Below are 16,216 nucleotides of genomic sequence, written 5' to 3'. Positions count from 1 at the left end.
CCACGTACCTAATAAAGCAATTTGAACTACTATGCCTAAATTTTGATAGACCAAAAAAGTTTTGTGTATAATTGATAAAGAAGATTTGTGGTGCATTGCGTAAACAGGCGGGATCTTCATCTCTGCAGCATACGGGCACTAATATCAATAAAAGGTAAAGCACTCTCCTATGGTAGACTTGCCGAGCAGTAATTATCCCGAAGCGACTTCTGTGATGTAAGAGCTCTAAAAAGCCCTTCTGTTATCGTTGTTAAGTGACGAAATAAGCAAAGGGTGGCAATGGCCATTAATTATTTGCGATTAACATGAATACTCACATGAATTTAACATTTATGGAGAGAGTTCTAAATATTCTAATGAGAAAGTTTGTTAAAATGATAATTTTATATTAATCGTATTTGTTTTACCTAAATTTCAAACGGATGCAAAAAGGGGAAATATCACTGAATTTAAGCAGAAAGATCTGACGTCAATGATTTGCATGACATTCAATTTCCCGCTTATGCTTACATTAGGCAGCTGGTTCTGGTCAAAACAACATCATAAGACTGATCTTTCAAATATCTCCGAAGAGAGAATTCTCACAAGCCTTCCTCACTGAGAAAGAAAATATCAACCGATCCTGAGCCACAGAAAATTTGCCAAAAGGCTGTGTTTAGTTCAGCTGACAGATGCTAAACTTACACAACGAAAAAAAAAAAATGATGATGAATAGAAGTTGCCAGATATGGGGAACACTCCTGTTATCAAGTGCTCTCCTGAGTGAGTATCAAAGTTTTTGTCAAAAGAGATTTTTTGTTTAATATTTATCACAAGTATACCTAGAGGAGGCGCTCTTATGGCTCTCCGAAAAGCGTTGGGTGAGACCACCAAAGAATGCTAGAATGGTTTTAGAAAAGTTTGCTCTTCATCCCAGCTAATCAAACCAACATCCATAAGGAAGCCAAGACTAATTTATTTCAAGAAAATATTTAAAGGAACTAATTTTACAATGTATTCCTGTGCCACAAGCTTTAAGTCTGATTTGACTCAGGGGTCCATCATGAAAATAAATAATTTTTGCGCAAAAATGCAAATGAGGATATGCGAATTCAGGAATGACAAAAGATGTATTTGACAATCAGCTGTCTCTTCATCTCTAACAAATTACTGAGCCTACTAGCTTAATAACACCATTTCAAGTCCTCTTGTTCAAGGGAAAGGCAGTTTTCTATACTTCCTTTTCAATGTTTATAAATCTTTTTTTTATTTCAGTTATTCATTCATTTTCATCTTGCATTAAGTTGAATAAACAAAAGTTAACAATTGCAACTCAGCGCCATTGAGCGGAAATATTCTTACTACTCAGAAATAACATATCATTCTCTCGATTCTAAGGCTTTACGCGTAGTTATGGAAACACGGCGTCAATCTGTAATCATACCAGGGCAACCTGCAAAATGGCCCGAAGTAACGCTCTACCCTTGCAAAAATTATTACAAAAAAAAAACAATAACAAGTAGATAAATATATACATTTTTTAATTTGCAAATCAGTCAGTGACGCCTAACAGCTTCAGGATGGCAGAATAATTGCTGCAAATAGAAGGTTAATTGCTATGAATGATATATATTTATTCAAATCATACTAAAATAGTATAGATATTATGAAAGTTCTACGCTAGATTTATTCAACAATTTCATGAATCTGCTTTTTTTTCCTTTTCTTTTTTCGTTTGGCGGGGGAGTGAGAGGGCTCAGTGAACTATTGTCTATTATATATTATATAATTGTCTAAATTTATCACATAAACTGCAGTGTTATAAAAAAGATTTCCGGCCCTGAGAAAAGCTGTAAGAACACACGCGAAAAAATATGGTTTTTTTTTACGTGTGTTGATACGGCCAATCAGCTACTTACACGTGCTCAACTCGACATCACTCGAAGAGAAATTCCATATCTCTGCGCACCCATGTATTATTCTCTATTTATTCTTGTGATTACTTTCTTTTTTCCAGGCTTTTGGGTGCACGGTAACGTTTGCAACAACGATGTGTTTGACTTGTATTGTACTAAAGACGATTATTCTTGCCATCTGCTTCATAGCAACGCTAATTCTTGTACTTGCCTGGGAATAGGATGCAAACAAACGTGCAAAAGTCTCGCAAAAGAGTGTGAAATGGTTCTGAATTGTGGCGGAGGGGATTGTGAACAAACTTGCAAAGCTAAAACATGCAAACTAAACTGCAGCGGGGGAAAATGTAAATTTCAGAAGTGCGATGACAAAGTAGACGTCTGTGAAATGAATCTAGAATGTAGCGGAGGGGATTGTGAACAAACTTGCAAAGCTAAAACGTGCAAACTAAACTGCAGCGGGGGAAAATGTAAATTTCAGAAGTGCGATGACAAAGGAGTCGTCTGTGAAATGAATCTAGAATGTAGCGGAGGGGATTGTGAACAAACTTGCAAAGCTAAAACATGCAAGCTGAACTGCAGCAGGGGTCAATGTAAGAAACAGGAGTGTCATGATGAAACAGATTTTTGTGAAATGTACTTGGAATGTAGCGGAGGGGATTGTGAACAAACTTGCAACGCTAAAACATGCAACCTGAACTGCGGAGGGGGACAATGCAGAAAACAGCAATGCAAAAATAAATTAGAAATGTGCAATATGCATTGTAACGCGATTGATTGTACACAGACCTGTGACGCTGTCACATGTCATATCTCTAGAACTTGGCCGACCAGCCCTCAAGGTTGGGTTTCATGCTCTGGGAATGGTGACTATTGTGGAAGTCTCATGTCGTCTTTGGACTCATATCCTCTCACGCAGGGAATCTTTTCTACCAACAATGGCGGAGATAAACGCTGCACATGCACAAAATGTTTAAGGGGCTTCTGCAGCTCTTCCGATTCATACAGGTCAGATTTAATTTCATCTACTCCGTCAACGGCGACTCAAGGTTTCTCAACTCAAATTTCAACAGTGCAGCGAAAAGATAAATCTCATACTTGGGGTGAGTAAACTTAACGTATTGAATGTCAATGAGTCTTAAAATAGAATAGCTCTTTCTTCACTGTTCATATTCCAAATTCCTTGCGTTCTATCATTGCTTTTCAATTTTAGTTAAATGTTTTTTTCTGACATCTAGCTTTTACTTCAACATACAGATCACTTGCAGTCATCGTCGTCATCACCATTATCATTACTCTCACCATCACCATTGCCATCCTCTTCAATATCGCCATCGTCATCAGGAGCAGAAGCAACAACAACAGCAGAATCAGAATCAATATCAACAAAATCATCAGCATCTTCATCATTACAGGCAGCAGCATCATCGTCTCTGCCATCGTCAATTTGGACATCTACGTTGGAAATACTTAAGAATTTGGTATGTTTCGTAGTTTCTCCTTTTTTTTCTTTTGTAACAATAATTTTCATAGTTTCTGCCATTCTTCAACGCTTTTGTCTTTCTTTACCACAGGCAAATGGTTCTGTTTCTAAACTTGGTGAGCTCTTTCTTCATTGTTCATATTCCAAATTCTTTACGCTCTATCATTGCTTTTCAATTTTAGTTCATTGTTGTTTTGATATCTAGCTTTTACTTCAACATACAGATCACTTGCAGTCATCGTCGTCATCACCATTATCATTACTCTCACCATCACCATTGCCATCCTCTTCAATATCGTCATCGTCCTCAGGAGCAGAAGCAACAACAACAGCAGAATCAGAATCAATATCAACAAAATCATCAGCATCTTTATCATTACAGGAAGCAGCATCGTCGTCTCCGCCATCGTCAATTTGGACATCTACGTTAGAAGTACTTAAGAATTTGGTATGTTTCCTAGGTTCTCCTTTTATTTCTTTTGTAACAATAATTTTCATAATTTCTGCCATTCTTCAACGCTTTTGTCTTTCTTTACCACAGGCAAATGGTTCTGTTTCTAAACTTGGTGAAATAGATAGCAGGAGAAATAACTCTTTGAAGGTATGAATGCACTTATATCTCCTTATAACAAGATTAAGATTACTTGGAGATGTGAAATGTGCGGTAATTAAAAGGAGTTACTTGTGCAACGCTGCAGTTCGTAAGCTGCACAAGCGTTTTAAACAGGGACAAAAGCATGACAATACAGTATTTTTACTGGCATCAAGAGAATTTAATATAGGAAAGTATACCTCCTCAAAAGATGAGTGGCTCATTTGCTTAAATGATGTTCTGTTAAAACGCTCCTTTTTAAATCATACAATATCCAATCAGTTCAAGTCTTATGATGTGCGCTTTTGTTTTCTCATTGTGATAACGTTCGACACGATTAAAGTTAACTTTTTGGTCCTTTAAGGAGGCTATGCGTGTATTTGAAGACTTTATCGATAATTTTATGAACATCACAACACCCATTAAAGGCCAACTTAATGATGGAGGAGAAGAAACAAGAAGAGAATCCATCTTTAAGGTGGCAGTCGCCTTCGAGGAATTTGCCCTTAACTATGGTAAATACCATCTAAATGGAACGAATCCTTCTACAGCGATCACAAGCCAAACAATGGGTGAGTTAATATTTTTTTATTGGTAACTGACCTACCGTCCAATTGTCTACCCGAATGGTCTTTCTGCCGCCTGGCCTTAGATATTAAGTGATACAAGTGAATTCTTGAAAGGCTCATGGAAGTAGTCGAAGGCACATAAAATTCGTCTGGCTTGATGCAATTAGGTGCACGAAGAAGGGTGAAGCACAGTTGACGAGAAGTGATTTTCGTTTTGATAAAATTTTGCTTCAATTTCCTCTTTTGAGTTTGTGAGTACGATCTTAGTACAATAATATATTTCAAATAAACCCGAATGGCGTTTGAAAAATCATAGCGTAGAACTGTGTGTAGACCTTCAAGAAGAGGATCTGCATATGCCACAATCATCTCTTTGAATTCCAATCATCATCTAACATCTTCGCGTTCTTCTGACAGTTTTGGGTATTCAAATTGGCTACCGCCATGATGCAACTGACTTCTTCCTCAAGGGGGAAGAATGGGAAGTCAGCATTAATATATCCTCGGATGATTTTGCTGAAAAAGGTTTGCGTTAACCACATTTTAAGCTCTAAATCATAGAATTGCATTTTTTCTCTTTAATATTTACTCTATTATTTAGAACTCAGATGGTTTTGCGTATCAGTGTACTATTTGTCAATCATTAAACATCTCAAAACAGCTGAGAAAATATGTGCACCCCGAATGGTCAAAAAACCTTTCGTTTATTGCTCAGGTAAACCCATAGAAAATTGACGTTTATATTATAAAAGCAAAAGATGTTAAACCGACGTGATGACCCTATCAGGAAGCTGGGAGAATGGTCAAGTTTAGTCTGGACTGTTTGCCAATCACTCACGCCCATCTCGTGATATATAAACCTTAGTTGAACGTTCTCCCAAAATTCAAAGTAGATGATTTCGCCCTTTAACAAGTAGAATGTAGGGTCAATTGCTTGAATTAATGATAATTAGCACGCACAACATTTCTGTGTTTTCACTGACGTCATAGGAAAGTAAAAAACAACGAAAGCATTTTAGTTGATCTATTCCAGTGGAGTCTTGGGTTCAAATAGTTTATTCAGAATGATAAAGGAACAATGAGGTAGTTTAGCCAGTTGGGTTATCAAATGTCAAAATAAATGGGTCAAACAAATTATGGCCCATACTGTATTATAACTTAATAAGTTCTTTAGTGAAAGAAAGAGAGGGGAACTTGATCGATCACCATTTCGAACATGTTTATACTGAGGCTAACCCCATCGTTTGGCGTTAGAAGAACTTTTTTTCCACACTCTGGTTGTTTTCTTCATAGGGTCAGTGATTGTGGGGTGTTTGTACAAGGATCTTCATGAATTACTGCTGAGAAATCAATCCACTGGGAAAGAAACTAACACTTCTAGGTGACGTTAAACGATGAAATAGTTGCGACTTGGTTCGTGCTTAGCGTGCATGTATTGAATTATATGGCATGCCATACCAAATTTAACCAATCAAAATAAGGAGAAGCCTATTAAGTGGTATGATAAGAACTTTAACAATGAAAAAAGAAGGCCATGACTAAAGTCCATTTTGAAGCTCATTTGAAGAAATTTTACTAATTTTATTAAGTTTTCTCTACCACACAATAAACTCTCAAAGTCACACAAAAAAGTTAGTTTTCATTATCACCGTTTTACATCGAAGATAAAAATGATTAAGTGTGCTTCTGCATCATGCATTTACATATAAATGCAGTGTGATGCTTTGCAAAACTTGATGGCATAGGAAAACATTTTCTCTGCAGGTATGTTAACACCAGAATAATGACGGCAGCGATGAATCCCAAACCTGAAAAATTACGACGAGATGCCATCTTGAAGTTCAGAAACCTTCAGGTAACAGCAAAAATACAGAAAGATGAGCGCGTTCCATCTGTGTCATGTTGGATCGATTTAATAGAAATACGTGTAAACTGTATTTTCAGGTCGTTAAAGAAGAACAACACTGCATGTTTTGGAGTGGTTTCAAAAATAGGTAAAAACAAAGATGTTGTTAAATATGCTTTGGAACTCCATCATTTTTGGGTTTAGTCCAAAGTTGAGTGTAGAAACTGGAGATTACCAGTCAAACCCTCATTTGCGAGGTCAGCGGTAAAAGACTTATGGCTCTTTTGTGTAAAAATATTGCCCAGTCGGCAAAATGAAATATATGTACGAATAATGGCATGGAAGGTAATGACGTACTCGGTAATCCGTGTAATCGTCACCGTGGCCGTGGGCAGAGATTGGAAATCCGAACTAACAACCAATCAGATTGCAGGATTTGTTACGGTGCCCTCTGAGAAAGAAAATCGTTATTGTTATTTCTTATATTGTAATATTCCTTTGTTTTTAGTCCAGATGGGTTTTCAGAGGAAGGTTGTAATGTGGATCATTCGAAGAGCAATTCAGAAGAAACGGTTTGCAGTTGCAATCATTTGACTCATTTCGCTGTCTTAGTTGACTTCAGCGGTAGCACTAAGGTAGCTTTATTAATATTATTATTATTATTATTATCATTATCATTATCATTGTTTTTTACTTTGTTTCCAAACTAATAATGGGTCCGCATGGTTAATTTAAGTATTGCCTCCTTCTGCTTTTGTTTTCGACGCAGCTTTCCGAGAACGACGTAGCTATCCTGGAGATCATCACGTATGTGGGGCTAAGCCTTTCCATCATCGGAATACTTTCTACAATAACTTTATATTCTTTCCTTACGTAAGTACTGCAATCAAATTATCAGGAAGAACATCCTTAAATACCTTGGAAGATGTGGTAAATAAATAAAGCCAATGTAATGTTCATACCCCCTCTCCCCCCCTCCAAAAAAAAAAAAAGAATAATAAATGGAATGCCTTGGTGCTAGTTAGAAACTTAATCCGTACCCAATGTTTTGGACATCACTCGTTATCAGTGACTGTCCAAGTTCATCTGCCTAACTGCTCTCTCTTGCTTTCACTCATTTTTTTGCTTTTGTTTTTTTGTTTGGTTTTGTGTGTGTGTGTGTGTGTGTGTTGTTGTTGCTGCTCTAATATCTTGATTTTAACAGAGATGTTCGTCAGCCTCTGTCTCAAATACGCGTCAGTCTTGCTGTGGCTTTAGGAGCTGGACAAATATTTTTTCTCTCCGGAATAAACGCCACAGAGAACAAGGTGGGAAGTTTTTTCCATTATTTCAATTAAATTAAATATATTATGATCAAACAAAACATTGAAATGACAAAATATTTTTTTCTTTACGTCTCTGTGCAGACTGCGTGTGTCATAGTAGCAGTTATTATGCAGTATCTTCTGATGGCCGCTTTCTGTTGGATGCTGGTCGAGGGAATTTATCTCTATCTGTTTGTTGTAAAGGTTTATAACATCAACACCAAGATGCACATGTATCACGTCATGTCATGGGGTATTTTGATTATACAGTTGAACTAACGATATGCTGCTTTTAATTGTTTTTAACTAATTTAATTTTTATCTTATTGAGTCGCCTTGATTGCTTTATAATTTCGTGATAGGTTTTCCCTTAGTTATGGTGGCCATTTCACTGTGCATCGCTGCCGGAAAAGAAGGAATACAGAGTTACACCAGCGACAAATTGTACGAGGCGTATGTTTTTTTTCTTTTTTTCTCCTCTATTTCTTCCCTTAAATTGTTAATTTTTTTCTTGAAGTTTTGATGTTTCTTTTAATTTGCTTTGACATTTTTATTAACTTTACCTCAAAGTCCTTCTCATAACATTTATCCTCTCGGGACAGCTTTCTGTTTTTCGCTTGCAGATATGAAATTTGAAAATATGAAATGCAGATATGAAATTTATCTCCTCGTGTTCAACTCGACATCTCAATCGTTCGCTGGGCCCAGTCGTGAGCTATATACGCCGAACAATACGCGGGCGTATTGTTTGCTTTGTAATTTCTTACGAATTACGTTGACTGCAGATCTAATGCTGCCAATTTTTTTTATTGTTTTGTTATCTTTCCCCTTTTAAGTTGTTGGATATCCTCAGCAAACAATTTGATATGGATATTTGTCACATTTGTGATTGCAATTGAAGCGGTAAGTTTCTGACTCGGCTTATTCAATTTGGTGATTCTGATATAAGACTTGAAATGTGTAATAGCCATACCTTAATACAAGCTTTTAATTTATCTACTCCTTTATCAGATCAACATTTTGATACTCACACGAGTCATAAGGGAGATGACCAGAATGCAGCCAACAGGAGACAAGCAAAGTCAGCAGTTACGGTGAGAAAGGGCTCTTAATTAAATTTAAAAAAAGAGAGGGAAAAAAGTTTCCAGTTCCTGCAAGAGATTGGGTGAAATCTTTAAGAATCCTTACAATCGAATACGTCTAACTTCCTCAGGAGCTTGTTGTTATTAATTAGGGTAAAGAAATTCTGGGTACTGTAAATGTTTGTGAGGGTGATGTGCAATCAATTGATCAACAAGTTTTCGTCCTTCAGAGTTGGCATTAGAGCATGCATGGTGATGATTCCCCTGTTGGGTATCACGTGGTTATTTGGTCTTCTGTCGCCACTACACAAAGCTTTTTCCTACATTTTTACTATCTTCAACTCTACTCAGGTGAGTATCAAATATTACCATTTTATAGTTTCATACATGAGATTATCCACATTGAGTGTCGAGATTACTTTATAATTATAAATCGTAGGGTGTTGATGGGATATTTGTAAGTGTGTAGGCCTCCATCGGTCAGGGTCGACCATGGGTATAGCATCCTAATTGTGTGTTTGGCTGGAGCATCTGCGACTATGACTGTGAAGGCCAATGCGTGAATGGCGGTCCCTGCCGCAAGTGCTGCACGTGTATGCTGTTTGTTGGACATTGCTGATACGAAGTTTTCTGCGGGTCCGCCTCCTTGTGGCAGCTTGTGTCAGCTTCTCTTCTCCTGTTTTGAGGTGCCTTGTAACGGCTCCTCTCCATTGTGACCGATCAGCTGCGAGATTTTCCCAGGTCTCTGTGTCAATTCCTACAGCCTTCATGTCACGCTTCAAAGCATCTCGGTATCGCAGCTGTGGGCGTCCTCTGCGTCTACTTCCAGTGGCTAGTTCACCATACAGTAAGTCTTTGGGGATGCGGCCGTCTGGCATGCGATGAACGTGGCCCAGCCAGCGGAGTCTACGTTGCCTGAGTAAGGTTGACGTGCTTGGCAGGCCCGCACGAGACAAGACCTCTGTGTTTGGGACTTTGTCTTGCCACGAAATTCCCAGGATGCGGCGGAGGCTTCTCATGTGGAAGGTGTTCAGGCGTTTTTCTTGTCTGGCGTACATCGTCCATGTCTCGCTGCCGTATAGCAGTGTACTGATGACACAAGCGCTGTATACTGCCATCTTGGTCTTCTCTGTGAGCATGGGGTTGGACCACACACGTGTAGTGAGGCGTGCAAGTGTGGCAGCCGCCTTTCCAATTCTCTGGTCGAGCTCGAAGACTAAGGAGAGATTGTCAGTGACAGTGGAGCCTAGATACGTAAAATGATGGACCACTTCTAGCTCGTAATCGTCGATGGTAACGGATGGTGGTGTTTCTGTTCCTTGTTCCAGGACTTTAGTCTTTTTCAGGCTGATGGTAAGCCCAAAGTCTTTGCAGGCCTGAGAGAAATGGTCCATGAGTGACTGAAGTGCTTGCTGAGTATGGCAGGCTACTGCTGCATCGTCAGCAAATAGCATGTCTCTTATCAGGGCTTCACGCACTTTGGTCTTTGCTCGGAGACGGGCAAGATTGAAAAGCCTGCCATCTGATCTTGTATGCAGGTAGATCCCTTCTTTCGATGCGCCAAATGCATGTTTCAGAAGGAAGGCAAAGAAGATTCCGAAAAGGGTTGGGGCAAGTACGCAGCCCTGTTTGACACCGCTGTTGATGTTGAATGACTCAGAGGTTCTGCCGTTGAACTGCACAGTCCCCTGCATGTTGGCATGGAAGGACTCAATCAGGCTGTGTAGTTTAGGGGGGCAGCCAATTTTAGATAGAATTCTGGAGAGACCCTCTCTGCTTACAAGATCAAACGCCTTGGTCAGATCGATGAAGGCAATGTACAAAGGCATCTGCTGCTCTCTGCATTTCTCCTGAAGCTGGCGGAGGGAGAATACCATGTCTATCGTTGATCTTTCTGCTCGAAAGCCGCACTGTGACTCTGGATAGATACGTTCAGCCAGTTTCTGAAGTCTTACCAAAATAACCCGAGCAAAGACTTTGCCCACAACGCTGAGTAAGGAGATGCCCCTGTAGTTGTTGCAGTCACTGCGATCTCCCTTGTTTTTGTAGAGGGTAACGATCTTAGCATCCCTCATGTCTTGTGGTACGGCCCCTTCTTTCCAGCACGCACATAGGACATTATGTAAAGGCTGTAATAGTGTAGTCTTGCAGTGTTTGATCAGGTCAGGGGGGATCCCGTCACTGCCTGGAGCTTTCCTTGAGGCCAAGCTGTTGATAGCCTTGGTGACACCTTTGGCAAGTGTTTACAGCCCCGCAGCCACCCCTGCTAGGGTTACAGCACAGGGCAGGTAGAGCTCGCTAGCCTGGAAAGGCAGTTTACCTAGGGGAAGGAAAACCCTTATCCCAAACCTCTGCTGCCTTGCGGCTATATCCACACATGGAAAAGGCTTCAGGAGTAAACCTCGAGGAAAAATCCGGAGTTGGAGTCCCTAAGGCAGCTCGAAGTTGAATTCAACCCGTGCTGGCAGCTCCTGCGACGGCACTGGTCCCAAATTGTAACGACCTTGTTGTTCCTTTGGCCCCATCAGTGACGTGGAGAGGGGGAACATGTTACATGGGCAACAGCTTGTTCTCCATAAAACACTGCCCAGGCTAGCATCCGCCTACACTACACACCAACACACCTCGCACTACACCTGGAGAGGACACTCCAGCTACGCCCATGGCGTAGACACAACACGGAGAATGGCAGTTTACCGGTGATAAGCTACTGCTCGATTGGCGTAGAGTGAAGCGCCAGGGGTCGTTCTCGTCGGTGGGAGGGATCTTCGAATCCCACTGGACAGCTACCGCCCGCCTCAAGCTGGGCAGCCCCCAGTCAATAAGGTGCTGTCCCGCCACGGTTTGCTTTCTTCATTGGGTGCATGGAGATTAGGAGATATCCAACAGGCAGACTGCAAACTTTGCACCAGGCAATAACAAAAATCATCAAAAGAAACCAGTCCTGAAACTAGGCTGCTGGAACGTTAGAACAATGCTGACGGGCCTCTCAGAAGACCTTCAGGACGCCAGCGACTCCAGGAAAACAGCCATCTTTAACGACGAACTTAGGAGGCTTAATGTGGACATTGCCACCTTACAAGAAACACGACTTGCAGACTCTGGAAGACTGAAGGAGAAAGACTACACCTTCTTCTGGCAGGGGAAAAGCCCCAATGTACCGCGTCAGCATGGGGTGGGCTTTGCAGTGAAGAACAACCTGCTGAACATGGTAAAGCCAGGCAACAGCGGCTCAGAGCGACTCCTCACTCTCTGCCTGAACACCACGGCAGGCCCTGTAACTCTCGTCAGCGTGTATGCTCCAACACTCTCTGCTACACCTGAAATTAAAGACGAGTTTTATGATCAGCTCACAGCCACGATCAGCAACATCCCAAACAAAGAACAACTTATCCTTCTGGGCGACTTCAACGCCAGAGTAGGAGCTGATCAAAGATCATGGCCTTCTTGCCTTGGAAAGTTTGGCATAGGCAAGATGAACGACAATGGCCAGAGACTGCTCGAGCTATGCACCTATCACAAACTCTGCATAGCCAACTCTTTTTTCAAGACCAAACCTCAGCACAAGGTCTCTTGGAGACACCCGCGCTCAAAGCAGTGGCATCAGCTGGACCTTATCCTTGTCAGACGAACCGCTATTAAGAACGTCCTCCACACACGCTCTTACCACAGCGCGGACTGTGACACAGACCACTCCTTGGTGTGTTGCAAGGTCAGGCTCCATCCGAAAAGGTTCCACCGTGGCAAGAAGAAAGGGAGCCCTCGTATTGATGTCATTAAGTTGAGCCAGCCTGATCTTAAAGAGCAATTTGCTGAGAGGTTTGAGAATCATCTAGCAACATTACAGTCAGGGGACTCCGCAACTGAGAAGTGGACCACCTTACGGGATACTATGCACCGCACTGCCTTGGCCACCTTTGGAAAAAGTACCTCGAAATCGTATGACTGGTTCAAAGCTAAATCCGCTGTGATGACCCCCATCATAGAAGCAAAGCGTGCCGCTCTAACGGAATACAAGCGATTGCCCAGCGAGAAAAATCTTCAGATTCTCCGAGCTATAAGGAACAAAGTCAAACACACTGCAAGACGCTGTGCCAACGACTACTGGACCGAACTCAGCGAAGCCATCCAGACTGCAGCAATTACTGGGAACATAAGAGGGATGTATGAAGGCATCAAAACATCAATAGGTCCAATCCAGAACAAGACAGCTTCCCTTAAATCCACCTCAGGGGAAGCCATCACAGACAAGGGACAACAGATGGAGAGATGGGTGGAACACTACTCTGATCTCTATTCAAGACAGAATGTAGTAACATCATCAGCCCTTGATGCCATAAAATGCTTACCTGTAATGGAAGAGCTTGACAACGAGCCCACTAATTTGTAAGTGTGACACAGACAAAAGAGGATAAAAATTAAACGAAAAGGAAAAAAGCGATGCCACTGTCTATGAGATTCTTACAAGTCAAGAAATAATTTTATTCTCTTTGTTGTTCTTTGGGACTTTAAGAAAATAAACTTCAACATAGGTACCCCAAGTCGCAATCACAAAACGAAACCGGCCTGAAAAACATTCTTTTTTTCTGTTAAAGGGTTTCCTGATTTTCGTTCTTCACTGTGTGCGAAACAGTCAGGTAAGTTTAATTATACATATGGTGTATATAATGAGGTTTTAAACTTGAATATACCGTGAGAGTGGTTCATTTCCTTACTTTCTATGTCTATCGGTGCCGTTATTTGTTCACTTTGCTTGTCTATCTGCAGATTAGAGAGCGATTCAAAAGGAAGGTGAACAGGGTTTTCCCATCTACAAACAATGGAAACTCCGCAAAGAGGAGCTCACAGGTTAATCCAAGTGATGTTGGTGATACGTGGGTAGCTGAATTGCAGTCTTTCAATGAGTTTGAGGTGGAAAAACACTCAGCTTGAGGAACTAGATTCAACACTGACCAAGCCTGAAACTCCATTATTTGATTGCTTAATGTAATAGTTAGTCAGTAGTAGTTGCTCATTTTCGATCTGTCGGGAGGATTTCGGCCGTTCAAATCGAGCCTTTAGCTTGGTGAATAAGTCATTTGTAAGATGTCAGTTACTGCGATGATTGAGTAATTTGCTAAAGTCAGTAGCCTTTAACGTTTTTTAAGCTAGATGCAAGAGCTTCTCAAGCTTTTTTTTCTTTTAATTAAGAGTAAGTACTTCATACGTAATTAGGGAAAGTTTGCTTTAGCTGCAAACTAAATTGCTTCAAAGTAACTAACCTATAGGTTGGCTGTCGATTGCTGTTAGAATTCAAAATAGTCTGACTTTCACATGGTGGTTTCTTCGCCTCCTATTATTTCCTATTATTTAGTTGGAATGTCGCGGCAGTGAAGTGTCTTCAAACAGTCTTAAGCTTTACTATGATACGCATTTCTCTGAATTTTAGTGGGCAATATTTAGACTAACATTTTACGATAGCGTCACCTTTTTATAATATTCAAGCAGTTAAAATACGTATAAAATAGCAAATACTATTTGCTTTGGTAATAGTAGCGGTTAAAGCTGACTTTTAAATTTTATGATAAATAAGTGAGTGAAAAAACAAATAATTGAATTTGTGACAAAAACGAAATAATATTTTAGATTTCTTCAGGATCAGTTACATCTGATTAAACGTAGCGGATTCAACGGATTAAAATTTGCGAGTTACTAGGAAGAAATGGAACTAACTTCGATGTTCGGGAAAGATGCACCTGGGCAAGAAATGCCCTGAGTTTATCTTAGGTGAAGGAACGCTGTAAACGGTAAAAAAACAAAAAGATTTTTCATCAGACTTTTTTTCCGGGAAAAAAAAACCCAGAGAGCAGTTTCTAAGGGAAAATTGAAGCCATTAGAAAGGGAAGAGGTTTTTAGATCTATTTCAACTCCCCCCCCCCCTTGCCCCACCCTTCATATTTAGATTTAGGTATTTAAACACTGCAAAAATAATGTATCATTTTAGTGTGATACGTGGTGCAGATCGATCCAATTTACAGCACTATGCAAAAGTACTATAAATGAAGGCTTTCGAATAAAGCGCTTTGTTTTCCACATAAATTAGAAGGAGGCGGGCCAGAGCCCCCATGTGTCTGTACCTCATTTCTCCTTTCGTAATGTTAGAAAAAGGATAGATGAGATTTCAGAGCTATCTCGCGATCATCTTAAGGACATCTCCATCGAGAGAGATATAGGTACAACAATATATCGAGGAACTTGCGTGATTCGTCCTTCTTTGGCGGGATACGCATCTTTGATATCTCATTAATTTGTGAATAAATCGCCTCAGGCTAATGATTTTCGCCGCTTATAGACTGTCCGAAAAGAGAACATTTTCCCCAAAGACAAAGCTTCGAAGGGAGATGTGAACAATATCAACACCCCATAATTTTTCATAACGCAAGTCGATAGCTGGCTTATTTCCTTAATAATCTTAGGACAATTATCGAAGCTGACGTGGTTATTTTTGGTAACTGACGTGTTATTTTGCAAAACCAAGAAAGCCGCGCGATAACAAATGGGGGGGGTTTCAAATCGAAATGTCCTTGAGATAGTGTTGATTAATCACCCATTTTGTATGTCGTAGTGGTATTTCTTAATTGGTCTGCTCGGCATACCTCGAAATTCCAGACTGATGTATCCAAATGAAAAGTAAAATACAAACAGTATCTAACTACTTATGGAGAAGAGCATTGTAAAAAGGTAAAGCAAGGCAGAACAGTCATTTGAACTTTGAGAATCAATTGAAATTAGAAACTTACTTTAAGTAAAACCATATTTGTTCCGAGTTAGTTCGTGTTATGCTACTGCTCTAAAATCACCGAGATGGTTTCTTAAATAGCTTAATAAACAAAGACTGGCAATGGTGAATAGTCGACCGCAAGAATGGACATTTACAATCGATACCAAAAATTTACTCTCTCGAGCTTGACTATTTATGACTATTTAACATTTTAGTCCACTCCATTATTTCAAAAGAATAATGAGTAGCGTAGAGAAACGATTTCTTACACTATTAATTGATATTTTTGCTATGCTTTCTTTTAAACAGGTGAAAAGTCTGAGTTCTTACAATTGAATTTCACGGGAGACAAGACGTCAAAAATGTAAATGACATCCAATTTCCTGCATAATGAATTAGCAACACAACGCTCATTTTGACTCAAAACAACACACTCTGAAAGCTTATTCTTTTATCATGAGACTGATCTGGAAAAAAGTTTTCCCAAAGAAGAATTGCTACCAACCTGATTCGGCCAGAAGGAAATTTGGGGAAAAAAGATTAGAATTGGTTGAGCGAAAGGCTGAGAGAAACGTAACTCAAACAGAAAAGTGAGATGTTGACAAAGGCTTGTCAGATTTAGGGAATCGTCCTATATTCAATAACTTTGTTGAGTGAGTACCAAATTTCTCTTTAGAAGAAGAATTTT

General features: G+C 40.0%; 1 protein-coding gene across 1 annotated transcript; it reads left to right on the top strand.

Moving 5' to 3' along the window:
* The first annotated feature begins 46 nt into the window (after window positions 1-46).
* Window positions 47-14,440, top strand: LOC149051723 (uncharacterized). Its single transcript, XM_089183942.1, has 21 exons — window positions 47-762; window positions 1,997-2,995; window positions 3,150-3,373; window positions 3,467-3,491; window positions 3,600-3,823; window positions 3,917-3,976; window positions 4,332-4,539; window positions 4,954-5,061; window positions 5,830-5,917; window positions 6,301-6,391; window positions 6,481-6,530; window positions 6,891-7,017; window positions 7,152-7,255; window positions 7,587-7,689; window positions 7,789-7,939; window positions 8,049-8,130; window positions 8,523-8,589; window positions 8,698-8,780; window positions 8,999-9,119; window positions 13,364-13,405; window positions 13,536-14,440. Exons 1-21 carry the CDS (start codon window positions 672-674, stop codon window positions 13,698-13,700), a joined length of 3,213 nt encoding a protein of 1,070 aa, XP_089040068.1. The 5' UTR covers window positions 47-671; the 3' UTR covers window positions 13,701-14,440.
* Window positions 14,441-16,216: the final 1,776 nt, after the last annotated feature.

Source organism: Pocillopora damicornis, chromosome 1 (genome assembly GCF_964200805.1).
Source record: "Pocillopora damicornis chromosome 1, jaPocDami1.2, whole genome shotgun sequence".
NCBI lineage: Eukaryota > Metazoa > Cnidaria > Anthozoa > Scleractinia > Pocilloporidae > Pocillopora > Pocillopora damicornis.
This window is presented reverse-complemented; position numbering and strand designations above follow the sequence as displayed.